Raw genomic sequence first — 27,468 nt, forward strand, 5'->3', positions numbered from 1 at the left:
AATCCAGGGGTTGGCATCCCAGGAAATATGTCATAGGTAGAATTCTGAATTTTCTACAATTAGGATTAGAGATGAAGCTGGTCTTGAGTACCATCAAGGGCCAGGTGTCGGCCTTATCAGTGTTGTTTCAACGGCCGCTTGCTTCGCATTCTCTGATCCGAAACTTTATACAGGGGGTGATGCGTCTTAATCCTCCGGTTAAGGCGCCCCTAAACCCCTGGGACTTGAACTTGGTTCTATCGGTGTTACAAAAACAACCTTTTGAACCAATACGTCAGATTCCTTTGGTCTTACTGACGAGGAAACTAATTTTCCTGGTAGCTATCTCTTCTGCTAGAAGAGTATCAGAAATAGCAGCTCTTTCCTGTAAAGAGCCTTACTTGATTATACACAAGGATAGAGTGGTACTGCGCTCTCATCCTAGTTTTTTACCGAAGATGGTTTCAGATTTTTATCTAAACCAAGACATTGTGCTACCTTCCTTTTTTCCAGAACCTTGTTCTTCGGAAGAAAGGTCATTACATTCTTTGGATGTAGTAAGAGCAGTCAAGACCTATCTGGAGGCAACTGCTCAGATTCTCAAGACGGATGTCTTGTTCGTGCTGCCGGAGGGTCCCAATAGAGGACAGGCAGCGTCAAAAGCGACCATTTCTAAATGGATTCGACAGTTGATTATTCAAGCTTACGGTTTGAAACGGAAGGTTCCCCCGTTTCAGATCAAGGCACATTCCACAAGGGCTATTGGTGCTTCTTGGGCAGTGCATCACCGGGCCTCTATGGCTCAGATCTGCAAGGCCGCAACCTGGTCTTCAGTTCATACATTCACCAGATTCTATCAGGTGGATGTGAGAAGGCATGAGGATATCGCCTTTGGGCGTAGTGTGCTGCAGACAGCGGTACAAGGTCTTCAGGTCTGATAGCACCCTACTTGGTTGTGATTCCCCCCCCTCAGTTGGCATTGCTTTGGGACATCCCATCAGTAATTACTGTGGCTCTGTGTCCCGTGATGTCCAAGAAAAGAAAATAGGATTTTTTATTACAGCTTACCTGTAAAATCCTTTTCTTTCGACGGACATCACGGGACACAGAGGTCCCGCCCCTCTTCTAATACACCTATACTGCTTTGCTACAAAACTGAGGTATCCCTGGAAGGGGAGGGGTTATATAGGGGGTTGAACTTCCTGATTAGGGTGTGACCAGTGTCCAATACCTAGTGATACCCTATAACCCATCAGTAATTACTGTGGCTCTGTGTCCCGTGATGTCCTATTTATCCTATTTTTTCTTTTAACCACTTGCCGACCGCCGCACGCCGATGTACGTCCTAACTTTGCCGGCGGATATCGTTATTATGGCAGCAGCTAGCTGCCATAACCCCGGTATCCCCGTGTTCGTGCGGCTGTCGGCTACTAGATAAAAGTGGTCTATGCGGCGCAAGATCACTTTTATCGGTGGCGGAAGAGGGGCTCCCACCGCGATCCGGTGCCCTCCGCCGCTTACCGGAGCCGTCGGTAGCGGCGGAGGCGATCGCGTCTATCCCCTAGCTGTGCCTGGAGATGCCTGGAGATGAGTGAGGGGAAGATGGCGCCCACTCATATCCATGAAACTGCAGGGTCGGAAGCGACGTCAAAACGTCACTTCCGCCCATACGTCTTAAAAGGCATATTTTTTTCAATGTCATTTATTTAAATGACTTTTTTTTTTTTTTTTTATTGCATTTTGGTTTAAATATGAGATCTGAGGTCTTTTTGACCCCATATCTTATATTTAAGAGGACCTGTCATGCTTTTTTCTATTACAAGGGATGTTTACATTCCTTGTAATAGGAATAAAAGTGACACATTTTTTTTTTTAAACAGTGTAAAAATAAAAAAATCATATAAAATTAAAGATTTTTTTTAAACGCCCCGTCGAGCTCGCGCGCAGAAGCGAAACATACGTGAGTAGTGCCCTCATATGAAAACGGTGGTCAAATCACACGTGGGGGGTATCGCTGTGATCGGTAGAGCGAGAGCAATAATTCCAGCCCTAGACCACCTCTGTAACGCAAAACATGCAACCTATAGAATTTTTTAAACGTGGCCTATGGAGATTTTTGAGGGTAAAAGTTTGACGCCATTCCACGAGCGGGCGCAATTTTGAAGCTTGACATGTTGGGTATCAATTTACTCGGCGTAACATTATCTTTCACAATATAAAAAAAATTGGGCTAACTTTACTGTTGTCTTGCGTTTTTTTTTTTTTTTTTTTTTTTTTTTTTTTTTTATTCAAAAAAGTGAATTTTTTTCCAAAAAAAGCGTGCTTGTAAGACCTCTGCGCAAATACGGTGTGAAAAAAAGTATTGCAATGGCTACCATTTTATTCTCTAGGGTGTTAGAAAAAAAAATATATAATGTTTGGGGGTTCTAAGTAATTTTCTAGCAAAAAAAACTGTTTTAAACATGTAAACACCTAAAATCCAAAACGAGGCTGGTCCTTAAGTGGTTAACAAACCGGTAGAACACATTTTTGTCCTCAGACACACCCGGTGGCTGAAGATAATATTACCTAATGGTACCTGGCAAATCATTAAAATTCCCCAAACAATGGAGAGTGAGCCAAACCTTCTGGGCTGAGCTCATGATAATTTTATGAGCTTATTGTCCCAAAATGGTATAAAGGTTGTGAGGGGCCCCAAGGAAAGGATCACAGACCCATACACCAGATGCACTCCTAGATATCAAGTCTGCTGATATTTGACCACTCCCCATCTTGCTGGACCTTGTGACTGGAACCACTCGATGTGCTTAGGTATTGGCGGATATCTCCCCCTTTTCAGCTGATTGGTAAGATGCAGATCATACAAATTCTATTTCATCTTCTCTCTCATAATCGTAGGGATTATATTTTATAGGTTAGGTATTGACATTTTTTGACTGTCTAGAGGTGCATTATTATAACCGTGTTTTAGGGAATTCAGGCAAATATATTTCTATCAATTTTAAATTCTGTGATCCCAGGGAGAGTTTTTTTTTTATTGCTCCATATAATTTCTGAAGCTGTGTTGGTTTAACCCTTTCATGACTAAGCCTATTTTTGAAATTTGGTATTTACAAGTTAAAATCCGTATTTTTTGCTAGAAAATTACTTAGAACCCCCAAACATTATATATATATTTTTTTAGCAGAGAATCTAGAGAATAAAATGGCGATTGTTGCAATATTTTTTATCACCTGGTATTTGTGCAGCGGTGTTTTAAACGCAAATTTTTGGAAAAGTGACACTTTCATGAATTTTAAAAAGTCCAAACAGTAAAGTTACCCCAATTTTTTTGTATAATGTGAAAGATGATGTTACGCCGAGTAAATGGATACCAAACATGTCACCCTTTATAATTGCACGCACTCGTGGAATGGCGACGAACTACAGTACCTTTTGAATTTCCATAGGTGACACTTTAAAAATTTTTTACAGTTACCAGGTTTGAGCTACAGAGGAGGTCTAGGGCTAGAATTATTGCTCTCGCTCTGACGATCGCGGCGATACCTCACATGTGTGGTTTGAACACCGTTTACATATGCGGGCGCGACTTCCGTATGCGTTTTCTTTGCTGCGCGAGTTCGCGGGGACAGGGGCACTTTAAAAATTTTTTGTGACAGTAATAGGTGGTGACAGGTACTCTTTATGGAGGGATGGGGGGTCTAAAAGACACCCCATCCCTCCTTTACACTTCAAAGTATTCAGATCGCCGAAAACGGCGATTCTGAATACTGTGTACTTTTTTAAATTCGGCGCCATTGGCAGCCGAGTAAACGGGAAGTGACGTCATGACGTCGCTTCCGCGTTTACAACAAGAAGGCTGGAACGAAGCCGCTCGCAGCTTCGTTCCAGTCCGCCCCCAGCCGCCGAAGGTAGCCGAACGGACACCGGGCCTCCCGATCGCACGGGAGGCCCGGTAACAGCGGCGGGAGGGGGGGATGTCCCCTCCCGCTCCTCCGGTATAACAGCCGAGCGGCTTTTAGCCGCATCGGTTGTTATACAGGGGTAGCCGATCGCCCGCTGTAAACAACGATACCGGGATGATGCCTGCAGCTGCGGGCATCATCCCGGTATAACCCCGGAAAGCCGAGTACGCATATCTGCTTACGGTCGGCGGGAAGGGGTTAATAAATATTTCAAATTAGCAATATAGTTCTGTTGACTTTGTGAGACATACTTTGGATTCCTTCCGGCCGGAGAAATTCGAAGGACTGTTTCCCTGAGCGACAAGGGCTATTGCGTTCTTGAATATAAAGCGTAAATTACCGCACATATTTTTCCAACAGACCAGTTTGGACTCCTCTGAGTAATTTATATTCGTTTTTGTTTCACTGCTATTTTGGTGTTTTTAATAGTGTATGTGTGAAGTATCAATCACCAGAAAATCTAGTTTCTGTATGAGATTTGTATGAATATACTTGTTGATTAATAAAGTCAAATTTATTTACTTAATAATTTTGTTGGGAGATATTTTATACTTTGGTAAGAAAACCCCATAAATTAAAGAACTCAGGAAAGGATTGTGGTATGCACTGACATTCTGAACTAAGTTCATAAAATTGCCGTAAGGTCGGAGGCACTGAAAAATAAACACTGAGATCTTGATTAAGGTTCCATACCACACTCACAACACAGTGGTGGGGCAGATGAGCCGGGGGTTACAGTGGTGGGACAGTAAAGCAAAGTGGTACAGTGGTGGGGCAGATGTGCCGGGGGTTACAGTGGTGGGACAGTAGAGCAGGGTGGTACAGTGGTGGGGCAGATGTGCCGGGGGGTTACAGTGGTGGGGCAGATGTGCCGGGGGGTTACAGTGGTGGGGCAGATGTGCCGGGGGGTTACAGTGGTGGGGCAGATGTGCCGGGGGGTTACAGTGGTGGGGCAGATGTGCCGGGGGACAGTGATCTGAGGTGTGAAGGTGCATGAATTGGGGCTGATCTGAGGCATGAGAGTGCAGGATGTTAATTTCTCACTACTACTAAAGTAGTTTACAGGGTTTACTTTATAAAAATCCTTTTCGTGATTGAGAGTGTGAAAATCGGCACGCTCAATTTCTTTGAAAACATTTTTCGGCACACTGTGCTCAAAAGGTTGCCTACCCCTGGTATAAACAATTATAAATTAAAGTGCAATATGCAAATATTCTCCACAAATTGTCCTTATGAGTCATACAATATGATTTGAAATAAAGTGCAATGTGCACATTTTTCCCCACAGTGTCCTTGTATGAATCAAACGGTAGTGAAGACAAAGTGCCAGTCCATTTTGTGAATAATGGAAACAATAAAATGAAAAAAGTCAATCCACACTCATCCACCCGTGTGTATGTGTGTGTGTATGTATATGTATATATATATATGTATATGTATATATATATATATATATATATATATATATATATATATATATATATATATATATATATATATATATATATATATATATATATATATATATATATACACATACACATACACATACACATACACATACACATACACATACACATACACATACACATACACATACACATACACACACACATACACACACACATACACATACACATACACATACACATACACATACACATACACACACACACACACACACACACACTCACACTCACACTCAAAATTCTTGTGCTCCCTCCACCAGTTGTGCCCTCACCTTGTAGGCTTTGAGAATAATCAATCCTCTGGAATGCTCCTAATATTCCTCCTCCTTATACACTGCCCATGAGCTCAGATCACATTGATCAACTTTTAATATAGTGCCTCCTTATTGCTGCCCGTGAACTCCAGTCTCCAATCTTTATTTCAAATCCTATTGCTTTATTCATATAAGAACACTTTGTGGAGAATTTTTGCATATTGCACTTTAATTTTATAATTGTGCACTTCATATCCTATTTGTATACACTTATGTTTTATTCAGCGCTGCACTTATTTAGATATATCTTGTTCATTCACATGTTTAGGAAGTTGTGGGTAGTACAGGGAGCTTTTCTGAATTTGCATAGCAGCTCACAAGGTTTTATATATTCAATATTGAGTTGGCCCACCCTTTGCAGCTTTAACAGCTTCAACTCTTCTGGGAAAGGCTGTCCACAAGGTTTAGGAGTGTGTCTATGGGAATGTTTTACCATTCTTCCAGAAGAGCATTTGTGAGGTCAGGCACTGATGTTGGACGAGAAGGCCTGGTTTGCAGTCTCCGCTTTAATTCTTCCCAACGGTGTTCTATCAGGTTGAGGTCAGGACTCTGTGCAGGACGGTCAAGTTCCTCCACCCCAATACGCACTTATCCATGTCTTTATGGACCTTGCTTTGTGCACTGGTTCAAATCACTTGGTGGAGGGGGGATTATGATGTGGGGGTTGTTTTTCAGGGGTTGGGCTTGGCCCCTTAGTTCTAGTGAAGGGAACTCTTAAAGGGGTTGTAAAGGTAAAAATGTTTTCACCTTAATGCATTCTATGCATTAAGGTGAAAAAACTTTTGACAATACCGCCGCCCCCAGCCCCCCCCGTTTTACTTACCTGACGCCTCGAATCTTCACTGCTCGTTCTCGTCATCTCCATTGCAGCTTAGCCTGGTCGCTGATTGGCTGCAGTGGATGGATTGAAAGCAGCGCAGCCATTGGCTCGCGCTGCTGTCAATCACATCCGATGACGCGGCGCGCCGGGGGGCGGGGCCGAGTGATACAGCGAGCGGCTATAGCCGCCGGCTGTATCACGGGAGCGCGCCCGCAAGCACTCACCACCATGCGAGGGAGCTCGCATTAAGGTGGTAAATGCTTGCGGGGAGGAGCTGAAACAGCCGCCGAGGGACCCCAGAAGACCAGGTTCGGGGCCACTCTGTGCAGAACGAGCTGCACAGTGAAGGTAAGTATAACATGTTTGTTATTTTAAAAAAAAAAAAAATTTACCTTTACAACCACTTTAAGGGGTCAGCATACCAAGACATTTTGGACAATTTCATGCTCGCAACTTTGTGGGAACAGTTTGGGAATGGCCCCTTCCTGTTCGAACATGACTGCACATAAAGACATGGATGAGCGAGTTTGGGGTGGAGGAACTTGACTGGCCTGCACAGAGTCCTTACTTGTATCGAGTAAAGCAGTTTCAGTCTGAGCTTGACACTTTATATCATCTGCAGAGCATTCGCCCCATCCTGGAAGAAGGCGGCCACATCAAGGGTGTGTTGGCCAGGATTGTGGTGGAGATCATAAAGTGGGAATGGCCTCAGCACTGGCCGAACATGATGAACGAGCTGGACACTCTCACCAAGAATGGGGTAAAGAGCCTAAATGTGTCTTCAGTCCCTTCTGTATACCTAACATGCTCATAGTTCTGTCCATTGGAAGACGGGTTGGAAAGCATGGACCTTTGTGTGTGTGACACCCCCGTCTTATTTCTGCAGGAAGTGCAAAAAGAGCTGGTCATGTTCATCCTATTGCGACTGGCAGAAGACGTGGTGACCTTTCAGACTCTTCCGACCCATCGGCGGAGGTACATCCAGACTACTATGACACAAAACATGGACAAGCTCTTCACCTTCATGGTGGGAATCCTGGCAAACAGCGTGCACCACTATCGGAAGCTGGTATGTTTGCTAGAAATTTACATATCATATTTTTTTTATTGAAGGATTTACCTGAAAACTAAACATTTCAGATAAAAATGTGAGATTTCTTCCTCATCTCTCATGTTCTGTGTGTTTATTGCAGAAAAGAGACCCCACACAGAAGGACAAGGTGAGGACAGCCTGCAAAGGATACCATCACCTGTGTGCCCATCCAAGCCAATTCACTTAATGCAGATGTTTACCTTTTCTCCCTTCCATTCCATCCTCTGGCCCCTCTCTCTTCTATCACCTGCCCTCCTACATTCCTTCTATCACCGGCCCTCATCTCTTCACTGCCCCCTCGCCTTCCTCCCCACCTCCCTTTTTTTTCCCCTCTCCTTTTATTGCCCTGCCCCTTGTCCCTCTCTCCTTTCATCGCCTTGCGCCCCCCTTTTTTTTCTTAGCCTTGCGCCCCCCCTCTTTTTTTCATCACCTTGCCCCCCCTCTCTTTTCATCGCCTCGCGCCCCCTCTCTTTTCATCGCCCCGCCCCCTCTCTTTTCATCGCCTCTCTTTCTTTCTCTCTCTCTCGCGCCCTGCCTTCCCCTCTTTTCATTGCTTTGCCCCTTGTCCCCCTCTCCTTTCATCGCCCTGCCCCTTCTCTTTTTTTTTTTTTTTTTTCTGTATTGCTGCCCTCCCCCATTGCTGTTCTTATGTGTCCAATGTTGTTTCAGTGCCAGGGACTATGTCGGGTGGCGTTGGCGACTCTGAACACGCTGGCAGGTTACATTGATTGGATGTCATTCAGTTATCTTACTACACTGGACTGTAAGTTTCTGCAGATGTTGTGCCTGCTGCTGGCTGAGGAGGATCTGCAGGTGGAGGCAGCAGAGTGTCTGCTCATCGCTGTCAGCAGGAAGGTAAGAGGATGTTCCATGCCCGCTATGGACTCTATACGACCTATCCCTTTACAGTAAGTGCAGATATTCCATCATACATCATGAAAAGAGTCTGAGGGGTGCCGGATATTATACTTCCTGCAGGGAAAAGGTAAAAGTTAGAAAATTATCTACCAGATTTCCAGTGACTGTCCTGTGTTGGAGCTCCTGGCTTTGATTTATTGTGAACAAAGAATTGTACAGTAAAATGAGTGTTCTTTACACAGGGCAAGTTGAAGGACCGAGCACCTCTTCTCAACCTGTTTGCAGACAGTCCCATACACTGTATCATAACCGCTGCCCAGTGAGTATCAGCTCAATCGCTACTACTACTGTACACTACACTACTACACACACGCGCACACACACACGCGCACACACACACTACGCTACTACTACTACACACACACAAACACACACACCACGCTACTACTACACACACACACACTACACTACTACCACACACACACACACACACACACTCTGCGCTACTACTACACACACTACGCTACTACATCATACAAAATGAATGGGCTCAGATCACACTGCAAAGAATCGCAAGTGATTTAAACAGGAATGCGGTGTATTTTTACATGGAGTTTCCTTCACTGCATCAGTGTGAACCAGCACTAAAATTAGGTATTTAACCGCTTAAGGAATGCTCCACATACATGTACTGCGGCAGGGCGGCCCTTAAGCGCAAAATCACGTACCTGCTGTACGTCAGGGGTCGGGAACCTGTGGCTCTTTTGATGGCTGCATCTGGCTCGCAGACAAATCGGACAAATAAAAAAATTAACGTTAAAAATATAAAACATTCTCATGTATTTCAATCCATTCATTTCCTAAAGCTCTTTAGGGATGGGTCCAACACCCCCTGGTTCAGTTCACAGCTAACACCGTTAGTCTATGGGACACGAACATGCATAATCAAAAGTGCTTATTTTAAAGGCTTATATGCAAGTTATTGTCATAAAAAGTGTTTGGGGACCTGGGTCCTGCCCCAGGGGACATGTATCAATGCAAAAAAGTTTTAAAAACGGACGTTTTTTCGGGGGGCAGTGATTTTAATAATGCTTAAAGTGAAACAATAAAAGTGTAATATTCCTTTAAATTTCATACCTGGGGGGGTGTCTATATAGTATGCCTGTAAAGGGGGGCATGTTTACCGTGTTTAGAACAATCTGACAGCGAAATGCCATTTATAAAGGAAAAAAAGTCATGTAAAACTACTATCGCTAGGGCGTGGCCTGACACAGCATGGAGTAGGACGTGTGTACCCAGAGCTCCGTCCATTACTCCTTTTTCTCCATTAATCCTGGACTGCTTGTACTGCCCTGCTGGCTGGATCACCTCCCTGGGACACCTGTGACACCTTGGTCTGACTTCTGGAGCGTTTGGACGCACGGAGGCCCGAACGGAGCGGCGATCTCCCGCGCGGCTGCCAAAACTAGGCAAGTCCGCGGCTTCGGCCTACAACCGGAGGCCGCGGCCATCTTGGTCCTCCTCTACTCCAGCCCTGCCTCGAGACAGATACACAGCACAGGTACCCAGCTGCTAGACAACCTTCCAGGGGAGCTGGACTGCACTAATCCTCCTATTTATAGCCCGCCTGGCCATCAGTGACCCGGGAAAACCGACGCTCATACTCGGCCTAGATTGCGGCCTAGGCCTGCATGTGGTGTTCGGCGGCCATTTTGGCACACCTGCTCCTCCTGCCTGTACTGTGTACATGGGCTGTGGCTCTGTTGTCCTCCTCTGAACAGCCTCTACTGGGGCCCTTTTACCCTGCATGATACAGCCTCAGATTGCCAGCACCTCAGGAGGTGGGCTGGCACCTCACACACCTGCTCTGTAAGAACAGCTCCTGTCCCCGGGCACTTTGGTGACTAAAAGACCCTAGACAGCACTTTCCTCTGACCAGCAGGCAAGTCAGGTCACTAACTTAAGCTTGGGGGCTATTTGGGTGTCACCCAGGACCTTCACAGTATGTCACCAACCAAAGCACAAAAAGCAGCGGCAGCAAAACTTGATCAGTACTGCCGACAAGAAAAGGAGGACATGGAGGAAGATGGAACCACTGAGAAGGCTGGGGGGGGGGGAACGAACTGCGGGTGACACCGACAAACTCCTTGAAGCAATCACCTTTTGTAGAACTTCTCTCACAGCACAAATCGAGGAAGTCAAGATGGATATTTCCCTTATCAGACAGGACTTTCAAAAGCTCAGAGAAAGAGTGAAAGAAACTGAGACCAGACTGGGCGAGGTGGAGGATGCTATTCCACCCTTACAAACATCCTCAGACCGCGTAAAAAGGCAAATACAACAACTCGTTATAAAGCAAGATGATATGGAGAATAGGCTGAGAAGATGTAATATACGCCTGATAGGCCTGCCAGAGGGGTCTGAGGGTAAGGACACTACCACATTTTTGGAACAACTCCTGATCACTGCTTATGGAAGAGAAGCCTTCTCCCCTATGTTTGCGGTGGAGCGGGCACATCGCATGCCAGCAAGGACCCCCCCCCCCCCCCCCCCCCCCGCAGGGAGCTCCTCCTCGCACGTTCATAGCTAAACTCCTTAACTATAAGGATTGGGATACTGCTTTAAGAATGGCAAGGGAGAAAGGCAATATCCCAGTAGGGAACGTTAAAGTGGCCATTTTCCCAGATTTCTCGGCAGAGGTGCAACGTCGTCGTCAGAGCTTTACGGAGGCCAAACGTAAGCTAAGGAATCTGCAGTACAAGTACTCCATGCTCTTCCCAGCCCGTCTTAGGGTAGAGCATGAAGGTCGTGCGGTCTTCTTCGAGGATCCAGAGGAGGTGATCTCTTAGTTGGAATGACAAGCTAATCCTCAACAAGCTGATTAAGTCCCACTAATTACGTGGTTACGACCAAGAACTGTTCCTAACCAGCGCAAGTTCAAAGCACAAATCCTGGTTACCCACAGTACAAGAGTCAAATTACCCTCTGGGGCTCCGGAGAGAGAAAAAAAGTCCTACAGCCAACATGCATCGTGCAGCGAGACTTTACCCCACACAGTTCTGGGAAGCAGCACCGTGAACATTGGAACCTTCTCCGGAACTTAGTCGTTGCAGTCAAATGGAAACAAGAGGATCGGGAGACCATACCGCACTTTTTGCAAGTGATATGGCTGATACCACTCATTCTATTTAGTATCCGGAGACTTAACCAATTGTTCTACATTCCATTGACCATCAAGAAGTTAGAATGTTTCCCAGCTCACAACCAGTTAAGGGATTATGCCCGCACAAGTTTGGGTCAGTGTAGGGCAGGGTGGGGGGTGGGGGTTCAAATGTTTATAGTTCGATTAAACTTGAGTGTGCATACTTATTATAGAAAACAGGTAACGTTACATGTGCCAGATCTATGGAAACGTACATATGTGTCGTGTGATACGCGATTGAGGCAGCTATGTCTGAAAATTAGAAACCTGTGTGCCTTATGCATAGAGCGCAAATTGTTTTATATAAATGCTTTATTAATGATTAAAAAGTTTTGCCCATGGCATCTTTGAAGTTTCTTACATGGAATGTGAGGGGCCTGCGTGAGAAGTTTAAGCGCACGGCAGTCTTCACATTCCTGAAGAAGCAACATGCTGATATAGTAGCACTAGTGGAAACACATATTGAGGGAAGTGTTCAGATGGCGCTCCGCAGGCCATGGGTTGGGTGGGCCTATCATTCTACCCACACGTCCCATTCCAAGGGAGTTTCTGTATTAATAGCCAAATCGGTACATTTTGAATTGTGTGAGTTAACCACTGACCCGCAAGGTCGTTATGTCTTTATCCATGCTAAAGTATATGGAGAACCTTTGCTCATAATGGCTTTTTATATACCACCTCCATTTAATGTTTCCATAGTCAAGGAGGGTATATCATTCATGACCCGTCATTCAAATATAGCAGCGGTCTGGCTAGGAGACTTCAATGTCACTTTAAACCCGACTCTAGACAGGCTACAACCGGTTTCAACGGCTCATAATACTCTCACTGAAACTAAATTCTCTAAACTTATCTCTGCCTTCCATTTAATAGATACATGGCGATACAAGTTCCCACAGGCCAGGTCATATTCATGCTTCTCGTCCTCTCATGGTTCCATGTCCCGTATAGATTTTATACTTATCTCCTGCAGGTTGACTCCAAGACTATCGGAGGCAATGTTTTGCCCTAGAATACTTTCGGACCATAGTCCTTATTGGATTACATTAAGTATTCCAGTAGCAAAGCCGCCACGAACATGGCGTCTAAACCCATTTTGGCTCTCTCTTCTACCAGAAGATGGCGAGCTTATAGATAAATGGAGAATGTACTTTGTGGAAAATGATGAGTCACCATCACCATCCGCAGTATGGGATTCTTTCAAGTTATTCGCTATAGGCATACATTGATAACTGCTATTAATAAAATCAAGATGGACTCTTCCTGTGCCGGTGCCCTCGGTAAGGCGCTGGAGGACTTGTCCTCTGCTGAAAGAGTGTATGCCAACACCCCGACATCCGTAAATGCAGATCAACTTAAACTACAGACTAGAGCGGTTAACCAGCTACAGTACCAGAAAGCCAGACAAAAAATGATCTTCTCCAAACAGAAAATGTTTGAACATGGGGAAAAGGCAGGCAAATTGTTGGCATACTTGGTACATAGCGAGGATAGACCCCCGGTGGTTATCGCATTACATGGTCCCGGAGGACAAAAAGTCACAGACCCACCTACAGTAACCTCAATGTTTAGGGATTTCTTTGCTGACTTGTACACAACGACAGCCCCCACCGAGACCCACTCTGTCTCTTTTTCTTGAAAAGGTGGTTTTCCCACAGCTAACAGAAGAACAGATAGAATTACTAGAAGCACCACTTACTATAGACGAAATATCAACTGCTATAGCTAGCTTTGCTAGGTCCAAATCTCCCGGTTCGGATGGACTCCTAATTGAGTTCTATTCCCAATTCAGTGAAATACTAACCCCTAAACTATTAAAATTATATAATCATCTCTTTGAAACTGGGACTCTACCCCCATCTGTGACAGAGGCCACAATAGTCCTCATCCCTAAACCCGGAAAAGATCTGGGATTCCCAGAATCCTATCGTCCAATATCACTCCTACAGGTCGATATCAAAATACTAGCCAAAGTACTATCTATCAGGCTCAATCAGGTAATATTAACATTAATACACGCAGATCAGGCTGGTTTCATGCCTGGATGCAACACCTCGTTTAACCTTCGGAAACTATACATTAACTTACAGGCTACACGTGAGGAAGTTGGTAGGCTACACGTGAGGAAGTTGGTTCACGGGTTGTTGTGACCTTAGACACAGCGAAAGCCTTCGACTCGGTTGAGTGGAGGTATCTCTGGAGATGCTTGGAGGGCTATGGATTTGGCCCAAAATTTATTAAATGGGTCCAACTATTATACCAGGCACCTAGGGCCAGAGTGGTGGCTAATGGGTGGTCGTCTCAGTTGTTTGACCTCAGTAGAGGCACGAGACAGGGCTGCCCCCTATCCCCATTGCTGTATGCCCTGGCAATATCCATTCGAGCAAACCCAGAGATTAAGAGACTTGGAATGGGCTCTCTGATTGAAAAAATTAGCATGTATGCAGATGACACGCTATTATACCTGGCAGACTCGGGCCCATCATTATGCAATTCACTCCGCACGATAGAACAATTCGGAATATTTTCAGGACTGAAAATTAATTGGGACAAATCCCAAATTCTACCAATTGATAGCTTCCCACCCCCAGAATCCCAAACCAGGCTCCCGCTTCAGAGAGTAGATGTTATTAAATATTTGGGGATCCACATAACCAGATCCCCTGCGGACTATGTGTCCCTAAAATATAGATCCGCTCATTTCCATAGTTAGAAATAAAATACGGGTCTGGTCCAAATTACCATTGGGAGTCTGGGGTCGTATAAATTTAATCAAAATGATCCTACTACCCAAAATACTTTGTTTTATGGCACACCCCCGTTTACTTACCCTTGAAACATTTTAAATCTCTAGAGTCCCTCCTAAAGTCATTTTGTGTGGGGTAATAATAGGCACAAATTAGCATGGCAAGCCCTCAAAAATCCAACTGATCTGGGTGGCACTGCTCTACCCGATTTTAACCTATACTCCATCGCAGCACAGCTGTCCCAGCTTTTCCATCTAGACAAAACTGACCGAGAGATTTCTCACGCTCCTATGTCCGAAGTGGGCGCAGTACACCAAAGACCCGATATACGCAATAGCAGCGGATTTGGGTGGGATGGAACTAGGAGAAAGAAGACACACCATGCTATACCACTATAGGAAAATATGGAATTTAGCAGCTTCTAGACTTGACATTTCACAGTTTAACGACTACATGCCGTTATGGCATAACAAAAATCTTCAGGAGTTTAATAAAATACATGACACATTTATATGGTCCATACAGGGAGTATTTTACCTACACCATATATTAAAAGATGGACAGCTTAAAACCTTTGACCTACTTAAAGAAGAATTTACAATCCAGGACCAGATGTTCTTCAGATTCTTACAAATCCGTCATGCGCTTCAATCGCAATTCCCTGACTCTTGCCCTAGCCTTGCACCTAATGTTCTTATAGCTATAATTAGGAGCACAGACTCTCATAAATTGATCTCAGCTTTTTATAACTTGCTTTTAACCCCTGTAGCTACTAAAATAGCATATGACCTTAAACCGAGATGGGGGAGAGAGAGGTGGGACCGGTGGAGGACGAGGAGTGGGGGAAAGTATTGGAGGCCTGCAAAACTGTATCTCCTAAACTCTCAGATCGATTGACGCAGCTCTACATTCTCCACAGGGTATATCTTACACCCCTCAGAGTGGCAAGATATAAGCGTACACAAACCACCACATGTCAGATGTGTGGGAGAGAGACGGGCACTTTTTTTTTCCATTTACTCTGGACATGCCCTAAGATAAAAGGCTTCTGGGAACAAATTGTGGCATTTTTACACGACACAATGGGCTTACCTCTAGCTCTGGACCCTAAACAGTGCCTCCTGGGTATAGTTCCAGACACAACTGACAAATATACAAAAACTTTTCTATATGAAACACTCTTTGCAGCAAGAAAGGTTATAGCCAAAAAATGGATGAGGCAGGAGTTTCCTAAAGTAGTGGAATGGAAGGTGGAGATAAATAATACATTACCGTACAAAAAATGTATATATATTAACAGAGGTTGCCCAGCCAAGTACAACAAGATCTGGGATAGATGGCTTCAAGAATCTTCTACCTGTGTCTAATGTAATCATATGATCACAGAGTGATTTAATAGAGATGAGTATGGATTGAGAGTCTATACAAGCCAAATATATATATATATATATATATATATATACCTTGAATATCATTACATGTCAGATATGTTTGTACTTAATGTCATTTTTATTCAAGTTATAATGTTACAATGTCAACATGCTAACGTAACCATTTTATGTATGCACCAATTATTCAATAAAACCTTGTTTACTTGTCTACTATCGCTAGCGCCGGCTATAATGAATTGTCAGTCCGGCAATACACATAAAAGTTCATTGATAAAAACGACATGGAATTTCCCCACAGGGCAACCCCGCGCCATAATTAAAAAAAAAAAAAAAAATGGTGCGGGGGTCCCCCTCAAAATACATACCAGACCGTTATCTGAGCACGCAACCTGGAAGGCCGCAGAAAAAGAGGGGGGACAAGAGAGCGCCCCCCCTCCTGAACCGTACCAGGCCACATGCCATCAACATTGGGAGGGTGCTTTGGGGTAGCCCCCCAAAGCACCTTGTCCCCATGTTGATGGGGAGAAGGGCCTCATCCCCACAACCCTTGCCCAGTGGTTGTGGGGGTCTGCGAGCGAGCGGCTTATCGGAATCTGGAAGCCCCCTTTAACAAGGGGACCCCCAGGTCCGGGCTCCAACCCTGTGTGAAATGTACCCCCTACCATTTCACAAAAAAAAGTGTCAAAAAAGGTTAAACACAAGAGACGGTTTTTGACAAGTCCTTTATTAATTTCTTCTTCTTTCTTCTGGTCTTCCTTCGGTGTTCTTTTTCTTCCTCAATCTTCTTCTTCTCTTTCTTCTTCCTCCGCTCTTCTCGTCCCGCATCTTCCTCCGGCTTCTTCTCTGCTCCGTCAGCACGATCCGCCTCAGTGGGAGTCTTCCGCTGTTTGATGCTTCAGTTCTTCTGACACTTCTTGTATAAGGGGGGGCTTCCCTGTGGCTTTCCCCGTGTTGTCAGAGGGGGGGCGGGGTCACCCAGTTACGTAAACTCCGTTATAAAAGAAGCGTCAGAAGAACCGAAGCGTCAGACACAGCGAAAGACTCCCACTGAGGCGGATCGTGCGGACGGAGCGGAGAAGAAGCCGGAGGAAGATGCGGAACGAGAAGAGGAGGAGGAAGAAGAAGATGAAGAACAATAGAAGAAGAAGAAATAAAGGACTTGTCAAAAACTGTCTCTTGTGTTTTTTAACCTTTTTGACACTTTTTTTTGTGAAATGGAAGGGGTACATTTGTACCCCATTACCAATTCACACGGGGGGGGCGGGATCTGGGGGGTCCCCTTGGTAAAGGGGGCTTCCAGATTCCGATAAGCCCCCCGCCCGCAGACCCCCACAACCATCGGGCAAGGGTTGTGGGGATGAGGCCCCTCTCCCCATCAACATGGGGACAAGGTGCTTTGGGGGCTACCCCAAAGCACCCTCCCAATGTTGAGGGCATGTGGCCTGGTACGGTTCAGGAGGGGGGGGCACTTTCTCGTCCCCCCCCCCCCCCCCTTTTCCTGCGGCCTGCCAGGTTGCGTGCTCGGATAAGGGTCTGGTATGGATTTTTAGGGGGAACCCAACTCCATTTTTTTTTTTTTTTTATTTGGCGCGGGGGGTTCCCCTTAAAATTCATACCAGACCTGAAGGGCCTTTTTTTTTTCTCTCTTTTAATTTTGGTTTGGGGTTCCCCTGTGGGGAAATTCCATGCCGTTTTTATCAATGAACTTTTATGTGTATTGCCAGACCCAACGATTCATTATAGCCGGCGCTAGCGATAGTATTTTTACATGACTTTTGTTCCTTTTAGAAATGTCATTTTGCTGTCACTGTTCTAAACACGGGAAACATGCGCCACTTTACAAGCATACCATAGACTCCCCCCCGGTACAAAATTTAACCACTTCAGCCCCGGAAGAATTTACCCCCTTCCTGACCAGAGCACTTTTTGTGATTCGGCACTGCGTCGCTTTAACTGACAATTGCGCGGTCATGCGACATGGCTCCAAAACAAAATTGACGGGTTTTTTTCCCCACAAATAGAGCTTTCTTTTGGTGGTATTTGATCGCCTCTGCGGTTTTTATTTTTTGCGCTATAAACAAAAAAAAGAGCGACAATTTTGAAAAAAAACACCTTATTTTTTACTTTTTGCTATAATAAATATCCCCAAAAAATATATATAAAAAAACAATTTTTTTCCTTAGTTTAGGCCGATACTTATTCTTCTACATATTTTTGGTAAAAAAAAATCGCAATAAGCGATTATCAGTTTGCGCAAAAGTTTTATAGCGTTTGCAAAATAGGGGATAGTTTTATGGCATTTTTGTTAATAAATTTTTTTTTTTTTAAATGGCGGCGATCAGCGATTTTTTTTTTTTTTTTTTTTTTTTTTTTTTTTATTGTGACTGCGACATTATGGCGGACACATCGGACATTTTTGACACATTTTTGGGACCATTGTCATTTATACAGCAATCAGTGCTATAAAAATGCACTGATTCCTGTGTAAATGACACTGGTAGTGAAGGGGTTAACCACTAGATGGCAGTGTAGGGGTTAAGTGTGTCCTAGGGGCGTGTTTCTAACTGTGGGGGGGGGTGGTGGCTACATGTTACACGTCGCTGATCTCTGCTCCGATGACAGGGAGCACAGATTGAGTGACACTGTCACTAGGCAGAACGGGAAGATGCTGTTTACATCAGCATCTCCCCGTTCTTCCTCCCCGTGAGGCGATCGCGGGTATCCCCGCGGCGATCGAGTCCGCGGGACCCGCGACCCGACTCACGGAGCTTGCCGCGGGCGCCCGCTGACCGCCTCTTAAAGGGCAACCTACAGATACGTGGTTTTGCCTGTACGAGCCCTTCTGCCGCAGTATATCTGCGTGAGGCGGTCGGCAAGCGGTTAAAGGAATATTACACTTTTATTGTTTCACTTTAAGCATTATTATAATCACTGCCCCTGAAAAAACATCCGTTTTTAAAACTTCTTTTTGCATTGATACGTGTCCCCTGGGGCAGTACCCAGGTCCCCAAACACTTTTTATGACAATAACTTGCATATAAGGCATAAAATGCACACATTTACTTGTATTTAGTTTTAAACATATTGTATGGCTCTCACGGAATTACATTTTAAAATATGTGGCGTTCATGGCTCTCTCAGCCAAAAAGGTTCCCGACCCCTGCTGTATGTGATCATCTTCGACTCGTCCGGCGGACACAATAGGGGTTGATTTACTAAAACTGGAGAGTGCAATATCTGGTGCAGCTCTGCCTAGAAACCAATCAGCATCCAGGTTGTTTTGTCAGCACTTCATTAAACAAGCTGAAGTTAGAAGCTGATTGGCTACCATGCACAGCTGCACCAGATTTGGCTGTCTCCAGTTTTAGTAAATCCACCCCAATGTTCGCCGGGAACTCGGCGATCGTTCGAAGAGAGGAAAATGGAGATCTATGTTTCTGCTAAGCAGAAACACAGATATGTTTTCCTTTAGTCAAAGCACCTCCCCCACAGTTAGAAAGCACTCCCTAGGGACACATTTAACCCTTTGTTTGGCCCTGATGTTAACCCTTTCCCTGCCAGTGTCATTTAAACAGTGACCGTGCATTTTTTTTTTTTTTGCACTGGTCCCCAAAAAGTGTCACTTAGTGTCAGATTTGTCCGCCGCAGTGTCGCAGTCCCGCTATTATGAAATGCTTACCTTAAATCGAAGCCCCCGTATCGCAGCCTTGTCCGCGCCAAGGGAGCTGACATCTTGCCCTCTGCGTTTATTCTGGGTTTCCGTCTCCGATGCTGTGAGTGGCTGGAGCCGCGATGACGTCACTCCCGCCAAGGTCCGGCAGCGTCTGCCGGGCATTCAGAGTGTGTGCGCCGCTGACAAAGGGAATATCTCCTAAACCGTACAGGTTTAGGAGATATTAATTTTACATACAGGTAAGCCTTATTATAGCCTTACCTGTAGGTAAAAATGACAAATTGGGGTATACAACCACTTTAAGGCAAAATATAAGCAGAATAAAGTAAATCCAAAGTCTCAATCCCAATTGTCCCCCAAAATGCATATATAGGCCACACCCCTTCCTGTTCTGACATGTTTCCTTCCCTGTCTCCTCGCCAGGAAGGCCCACGGGGAAGGCTTACAGGAGAAGCGCTACGTTTTCCTGAAGAGGCTTTGTCAAGTGGTGTCCGCACTGGGCTCTCTGCTGTGCGCCCTGATGCCGGTAAGAATTGCACATTTATCTTTGACTTTTCACTTATTGAACCCAGATCCTCCTAATCCTCCACCTCCTCTTCTTTCCTCCCAGTCTCCTGAGAATATGATTGAGATCCCGATGACTTTCGACAAATACCTGAAATTTTTACTGGATTTCACTGCGCATCCCAGCCAGGTGAGCAATAGCCGCTCTCTAGCCAAATGTCTCTCAACTGCGCACAATTTGGAAAGGCTTTGGTGGTAATTTTTTATTTTATTTATTTATTTTAGTTTCTGAAATCTATCGCCATAACGACGTGGGTTTGTCTCTTCAGACACGATATATTATCGAAGGACCACGCTCTCAAGGCCATTGTCCCAGAATTCCTGCGAGTTTCTATGAGCAACGCAGCCAGGGTGAGCTCTGGACAGCAACTTTCTTCCTCTAAAATCTGTATAGTTGCATAGTGGGTGAGGTCCATCAAGTCCAACCTATGTGTGTGATTATATGTCAGTATTACATTGTATATCCCTGTATGTTGCGGTCGTTCAGGTGCTTATCTAATAGTTTTTTTTACCACTTGCCGCCCGCCATATAGCAAAATGACGGCGGCAAAGTGGTTTCAATACCCTGACTGGGCGTCGTATGATGTCCTCAGGATATTAAGCCGCTGCACGCCCCCGGGGGCGCGTGGCGATCGTTGTTGCGGTGTGACACACCGCAACTACGATCTTGGTAAAGAGTTTCTGACTGAGACTTTTTACCACGTGATCAGCTGTGTCCAATCACGGCTGATCACAATGTAAACAGGAAGAGGCTGTGATCGGCTTTTCCTCACTCGCGTCTGTCTGTCTGTCGCGTCCCCCCCCCCCCCCCCGAGGATGCCCACACTGGTCCACCAGGGACGCCACTAGGACCACCAGGGATGTCGCCACAAGGTATGCCACCCTAGACCACAATGGATGCCAGTCAGTGCCCACGATGGATGCTAATCAGTGCCCACAATGGGCATCACTGATTGGCAGGCATTATTGTTTGGCACTGATTGGCATCCATCAGTACCATACATAACCGTACATCCGTGACGCCTATGAGTGCCCATACGTGCCGCCTATGAGTGCCCCATCAGTGCCACCTCATTGGTGCCCATCAATGCCGCTTTATCAGTGCTCATCAGTGAAGGAGAAAACGTACTTACCGTATTTATCGGTGTATAACACGCGCCGGCGTATAAAACGCAGTCCAAGTTTAGGAGGGAAGTTTAAGGAAATAAACTTGCATTTTAAATGCCCATCAATGCAGCCTTCCACAGTGTCCATCTGCAGCCTTCCCCAGTGTCCATCTGCAGCCTTGCCCAAAATTGCAGCATGTTTGGTTTTTAAATTTAGCGCCGCCGAGATATTCGGCTCCTCTCGGCTTGTCCCCGCTGTCTCTGAGGGTGCTGCCCACATAGACCGAGCCGAGTGCACTCGGCTACTCGGCTCCGCTCGCAGTCACGCCCCCGTCCCGCCCCTTGGCCCGACTCCTATGATGGACACAATGCCGGTCCAATGGCGGGACTGGGCGTGAATGCGAGCGGAGCCGAACCTAGCCGACTACACAGTACACTCGGCTCGGTCAATGTCGGCGGCATTCCTCTTGCCCTCACAGACAGCGGGGATCGGCATATAACACGCACCCACGATTTCCCCCTGATTTTAAGGGGAAAAAAGTGCGTGTTATACGTCGATAAATACGGTATTTACAAAGTTTTGTAACAAACAAATAAAAATTTTTTTTTTTTTTTTTTCAAAATTTTCGGTCTTTTTATATTTGTTTAGCAGACAATAAAAATCCCAGAGGTGATCAAATACCACAAAAAGAAAGCTCTATTTGTGGGAAGAAAATGATAAAAATTTAGTTTGGGTACAGTGTAGCATGACCGCGTAATTGTCAAGTGCGGCAGCGCTGAAAGCTGAAAATTGGTCTGGGCAGGAAGGTGTATAAGTGCCCTGTATTGAAGTGGTTAAACTATCGATGCCCCCCTGCTGAGACCACCGCCTGTGGAAGGGAATTCCACATCCTTGCCGCTCTTACAGTAAAGAACCCTCTACGTAGTTTAAGGTTAAACCTCTTTTCTTCTAATTTTAATGAGTGGCCCTGTGTCTTGTTAAACTCCCTTCCGCAAAAAAGTTTTATCCCTATTATGGGGTCACCAGTACAGTATTTGTAAATTGAAATCATATCCTCTCTCAAGCGTCTCTTCTCCAGAGAGAATAAGTTCAGTGCTTCCAACCTTTCCTTATAACTAATATCCTCCAGACCCTTTATTAGCTTTGTTGCCCTTCTTTGTACTCGCTCCATTTCCAGTACATCCTTCCTGAGGACTGGTGCCCAGAACTGAACAGCATACTCCAGGTGCGGCCGGACCAGAGCCTTGTAGAGCGGGAGAATTATCGCTTTATCTCTGGAGTCCCTTTTTTAATGCCAATATTCTGTTTGCTATAGTTGCATATGTATGTCACTGGTGGGTTTTTTTTTTTTTTTTTATTCTTTTGTATGAAGGGAGCCTAATCTTTAACCACTTCAGCCCTGGAGGGATTTACCCCCTTCCTGACCAGGCCATTTTTTGCTATACGGCACTGCGTCGCTTTAACTGACAATTGCACGGTCGTGCGATGTTGTACCCAAACGAAATTGACGTCCTTTTTTTCTCACAAATAGAGCTTTCTTTTGGTGGTATTTGATAACCTCTGTGGTTTTTATTTTTTGCGCTATAAACAAAAAAAGCAACGATTTTGGGGAAAAAAAAAAATTTTACTTTTTGCTATAATATCCAAAAAAAAAATGTAAAAAAACAAATTTCTTCATCAGTTTAGGCCAATGTATTCTTCTACATATTTTTGGTAAAAAAAATCCCAATTGGCGTATATTGATTTGCGCAAAAGTTATTGCGTCTACAAAATAGGGGATAGACTTGTGGCATTTTTTTTTTTCCATTTATACAGCGAACAGAGAAAAAAAAAGCAATAGCCACTGATTACTGTATAAATGACATGGGCAGGAAAGGGGTTAACACTAGTGGTGATCAAGGGGTTAAATGTGTTTCTGGGAGGTGTTTCTAACTGTATAGGGGCTGGGCTGACTGGAGGAGGAGAGAGGTCGCTGTTCCTAATCACTTAGAACAGACAATCTCACTCTACTCCACTGACAGAACAGTTATCTGTTTGTTTACACTGGCAGATCCCCGTTCTGCCGGTCTCTGGAGCGATCGCGGGTGGCCAGCTGACATAGAGTCCGCCGGACCCACTGGTTGGCTCCCCCCGCTAGCGAATGGGCGCGTGCCCACAGATCGCCGTGTACGCGCCCGACGTACAATGACGACGATTCGTGCAGCCGAGCCAACCTGCTGCGGCGGCTGGTCGGCAAGTGGTAAAGTGATAGATACGTTCACCTTTTAGCAACATGTTACATATTACTCCCCATATTCAGGGTGTAACATGTTACTAAAGCACCTGACGTCACCCCAACCTAATCCCCCATTATGACAGCGGGTGGGGGATCCTCTCCCTGCACCCATTGTTGCAATTCAAATGCTGTGCAGCCGTGCAAGGCTCCACCCACGCGTCCGCGTCATTAGACTGCAAGTGCCGTCTGCCATTGCAGCAGCTTGTAGTTTTTAGTGAACTGCGAGGGTGCTGTTGATCTTCCTGGACTTCCGTAACTGCCTGCCCTTTATGAAGGTACGGGCAGAAAGCTGTATCACATGACTGCCGATCGCTCAGCAATCAGTCCGCTCAAAGCGGAGAGCAGTGACCGTCAGTCACCACTCATCTCTGCTCCTCACAAGCTCACTGGAGTGCTGGGCTTGGAAATGGGGACAGATGGGCGCAGCTGTCGCCTGCTCTCAGCCATGCAATAGCCTGCTATAATCTGACTTGGGACCACAGGAGAACCCAAAGTCAGATTATAGCATTCTATTGTCCTCAATACACATTTCGGTTTTTCAGCAGTTCCTCCCGTGTGTTTCAGTTGTGGAGGTTAGGAGGAACCTCCTTTTTGTGTGTTTTTCGAACAGCCCCCAATTTCCACTCTTTTCCAGGTGGGATTCCCTTCCAAGAATGACAGTCCCAGCTGTGAATATTCCCGACTCGACTTTGGTAGTGACGAGGACTTTGTTACTTTCTTCAACTGTGAGTGAAATATATTACCACTCTGTTTTGAGTTAGTGGGGTGTCCTTTCTGCTCCCGCCAGTGGAGAGAGGATAGTCGGGGTGTCCTTTCTGCTCCTGTCAATAGAGATGGCCTCCCCCCATTATTAGGAGAGAGAGGGTGAAGGAGTGGGAATAGTGGGATTTTGTTTCTCTGGACTGTAGAGGGAGGGGTGGGGGTAGTGGGGGGATAGTGGGTATCCATTCTGCCCCGTAGAGGAAGGGTGGGGGAAATGAATTGTTCTTTCTGCTCCAGTTAGTAGAGGGGGAATAGTGGCTGGTCAGTGAGTGGGTTGGGGATAGTGAGATGTTGTTTTGGGGGGGGTTTCCATAGTTCATAAAGTTTCTTGTCTCCTTGTTGGATTTAGCTGTAGTTTTCCCTGTTTTGTGACTCAGATTATAAATCGAAAGTGGGGAATGTGATCAGATTGGCGTGTAATTTGAATCCTCACGCCAGCTTTAACATGGCTGCCGAATGGCTTCAGTTCCAGCTCTCCGCTCCACTGGACCCAGGACCAAATAGCTGTAAGTAGTAAACACCAGAGGTGTGTGGTGTGCTTGTTGCTGGTCACTCTGTGTGAGCCATGTGTGGATCCAATGTACTCTGTGATCCCTTACATCTCACTAGCTGTGGATGGTGACATTTGTGTTTTTGTATTGCAGCCAAGGCTGGAGAAGGACTGTGCACCCTATTGTCACCCTCATACACTCAGTGGGAAACCATGACGTTTATCTGCGATCTTGTCATCCACCAGTTTGTACGAGGGCTCCAGAAAGAGGTGAGATTACTCGTTGCTTTTTGTAAATTTCTTCTTTAGGAGTGCAGCGAAGTTAGTTGGAATCGGACACTTCTGGAAGTGTCGGATCCAACTGTATTGTCAATATTCCCATCGCACACGTTCCTGGAAATGGGCTCCACGGTTGCGCGGGGTGCTGCAGCAACTACCAGCCGGAAGCTGGAATCATCACATTCGCCAGCATATACATTCCTCATCACATGCCTGATGAAAGGGGTCCTGTGCGGCTCAAAACATTGCACTTAGTCCTTTTGTGATGTGATCTTTCTGCAATAAAAGCTTCGGACGACATTTGATGATCCATGGTGTGCTGGCGAATATGTGCATTGGTCTGTGATGGATCCAGCTGTATGCTGGCCGCCCCAAAGAACTGTTGATGAAGGTGGGACATGCTTGTAGACAGCTGTAATTGCAGTTTTGTCGTCATGTGGCCCTTCTGGCTGCAGACAGACTCCGAAACCGTCATGCCAGCCTGATAACAAAATATTTTAGCCTTAATGCAAGGCTCTGCAGAGAGTAGCAGACTCTAATGCCCCCTAGTCAACTTCTGAGTCTCTCCTTAGCCCACCTCCCAGAGAATGGAGCTCAAAAAAGCCTTTTGTGTGCGGTAGCGGAAACACTGTATCCTGGCCTAGGCCGACAAGGCCCAGGCCTAGGGCAGCACTTTGCAGGGGGGGCAGCACGAAAAGAGTCCTCGCGTCCACGAAAAGAGTGCGCGGGCAATGCTGCCCCTTCGGGCTTGGTTGCGCGGGCAATGCTGCCCCTTCGGGCTTGGTTGCGCGGGCAATGCCGGCCCTTCGGGCTTGGTTGCGCGGGCAATGCCGGCCCTTCGGGCTTGGTTGCGCGGGCAATGCCGGCCCTTCGGGCTTGGGTGCGCGGGCAATGCCGGCCCTTCGGGCTTGGGTGCGCGGGCAATGCAATTCGGGCGGCACAGTGGTGTAGTGGATAGCACTCTCACCTAGCAGTAAAAAGGGTCGCTGGTTGGAATCCCAACCACGACACTACCTGCCTGGAGTTTGCATGTTCTCCCTGTGCCTGCGTGGGTTTCCTCCGGGTACTCCGGTTTCCTCCCTCACGCCAAAGACATGCTAGTAGGTTAATTGGCTTCTGTCCAAAATTGGCCCTAGTATTTGAATGTGAGTTGGGGACTTTGTGGGCTCCTTGAGGGTAGGGACCGATGTGAGTGTGCGATGTATGTGTAAATTGACGGTGCTATATGGGTACCTTAAATTAAAAAAAAAATAATATAATATAATAGATGAGCATCTTAATGAGATGCAATGTACAGGGATAGGGATAATTGTAGACACGCACACTCACTCAGGTTGAACTGGATGGACTGGTGTCTTTATTCAACCTTACTAACTATGTAACTATGCAATGCCGGCCCTTCGGGCTTGGGTGCGCGGGCAATGCCGGCCCTTCGGGCTTGGGTGCGCGGGCAATGCCGGCCCTTCGGGCTTGGGTGCGCAGGCAATGCCGGGATTGGGTGCGCGGGCAATGCTGGCCCTTTGGGATTGGGTGCACCAGGGATTCTGACCCACGGGATTGGGTGCACCAGGGAATCTGACCCTCGGGATTGGGTGCACCAGGGAATCTGACCCTGAGGCTGGGGAGGTAAATAGCAAAAAAAGCTGAAGCTCTGACTTTTTTTGTTTTCTATCCTCTGTTCCCTCTTTTTTCTCCCAGGATCTGCCTGTCAGTCAGGGTGTGGAGCTTCTCCAAATTGTGCTCAGCTATGAGACCAAGGACCCCCTGATCCTGTCCTGCCTCCTCACCATCCTCTCCGCACTCTTCCCCTTCGTGCGCTATATGAACAGTCTCATCCCTAGCATTCTGACCAAGGTGAGTGCATTCTTGTCATATGACTCTCCCCACCTTTTCTGAACTGCGATTCATCTCCCCCCCCCCCCCCCAAGGCCCTGGCTAATTTTCACCATGCTGTTTGCCTGGCTGCATAGTCCTGGAACCAGAGTGCAGCAAATATAAGCTGGGATAAAGTTCTAACTCTTTATCTGTATTCCTTTTTCAGACTCAAGTGATTGAAGCTGTTGTATTAATATGACAGCCAGGCAAATTGCATTTTCGCAATCTGTTTTTCTTATGTCAGGTTTCTTTTAAAATGTGTGTGCATTTCATATTTCCCAGGTGCAGGCAGAAGGTGGAGCTCTCTAGAGTCAGACTAGCTGGAAGTTTATATGGCACTTTGCTTCTGTGCTACAAATTAATATCATTCACCCGCATCCTCTGTATTCATAATACACACACATATAAGCAGATTAAACTTCATCAATGGAAGGATTTCTTTTTAAAATTCTTGTGATTAACCCCGTCCTCTCTCATGTTCACAGCTTTTCTCTGCCGTCACCTTTCAGCCGAATAATAAGGTAATAATCATTTTAAAATTCTGATTTATATTGTGCTCTGATGTTATATACAGTCTGCAGATAGAGATGAACAGGTCATATTTT

At 45.9% G+C, this 27,468-nt stretch overlaps 1 protein-coding gene across 2 annotated transcripts in view; it reads left to right on the plus strand.

The window, feature by feature from the left end:
• The window catches only part of LOC141141028 (exportin-5-like), a 93,059-nt gene that overhangs the window by 17,988 nt on the left and 47,603 nt on the right, over positions 1 to 27,468 (plus strand). For both annotated transcript variants that reach the window (XR_012244032.1, XM_073628688.1), the window contains exons 4-16: positions 7,170 to 7,307; positions 7,434 to 7,616; positions 7,741 to 7,767; positions 8,310 to 8,495; positions 8,741 to 8,817; positions 19,935 to 20,037; positions 20,122 to 20,205; positions 20,301 to 20,426; positions 24,092 to 24,182; positions 24,597 to 24,725; positions 24,864 to 24,979; positions 26,687 to 26,842; positions 27,349 to 27,384. Coding sequence is in view for 1 of the 2 variants with exons in the window: in XM_073628688.1 (XP_073484789.1) it covers positions 7,170 to 7,307; positions 7,434 to 7,616; positions 7,741 to 7,767; positions 8,310 to 8,495; positions 8,741 to 8,817; positions 19,935 to 20,037; positions 20,122 to 20,205; positions 20,301 to 20,426; positions 24,092 to 24,182; positions 24,597 to 24,725; positions 24,864 to 24,979; positions 26,687 to 26,842; positions 27,349 to 27,384 (1,452 nt within the window). In the remaining variant the exon portion in view is untranslated. The remainder of the gene's footprint in view (positions 1 to 7,169; positions 7,308 to 7,433; positions 7,617 to 7,740; positions 7,768 to 8,309; positions 8,496 to 8,740; positions 8,818 to 19,934; positions 20,038 to 20,121; positions 20,206 to 20,300; positions 20,427 to 24,091; positions 24,183 to 24,596; positions 24,726 to 24,863; positions 24,980 to 26,686; positions 26,843 to 27,348; positions 27,385 to 27,468) is intronic.

Source organism: Aquarana catesbeiana, linkage group LG04 (assembly GCF_042186555.1).
Source record: "Aquarana catesbeiana isolate 2022-GZ linkage group LG04, ASM4218655v1, whole genome shotgun sequence".
NCBI classification, from domain to species: domain Eukaryota; kingdom Metazoa; phylum Chordata; class Amphibia; order Anura; family Ranidae; genus Aquarana; species Aquarana catesbeiana.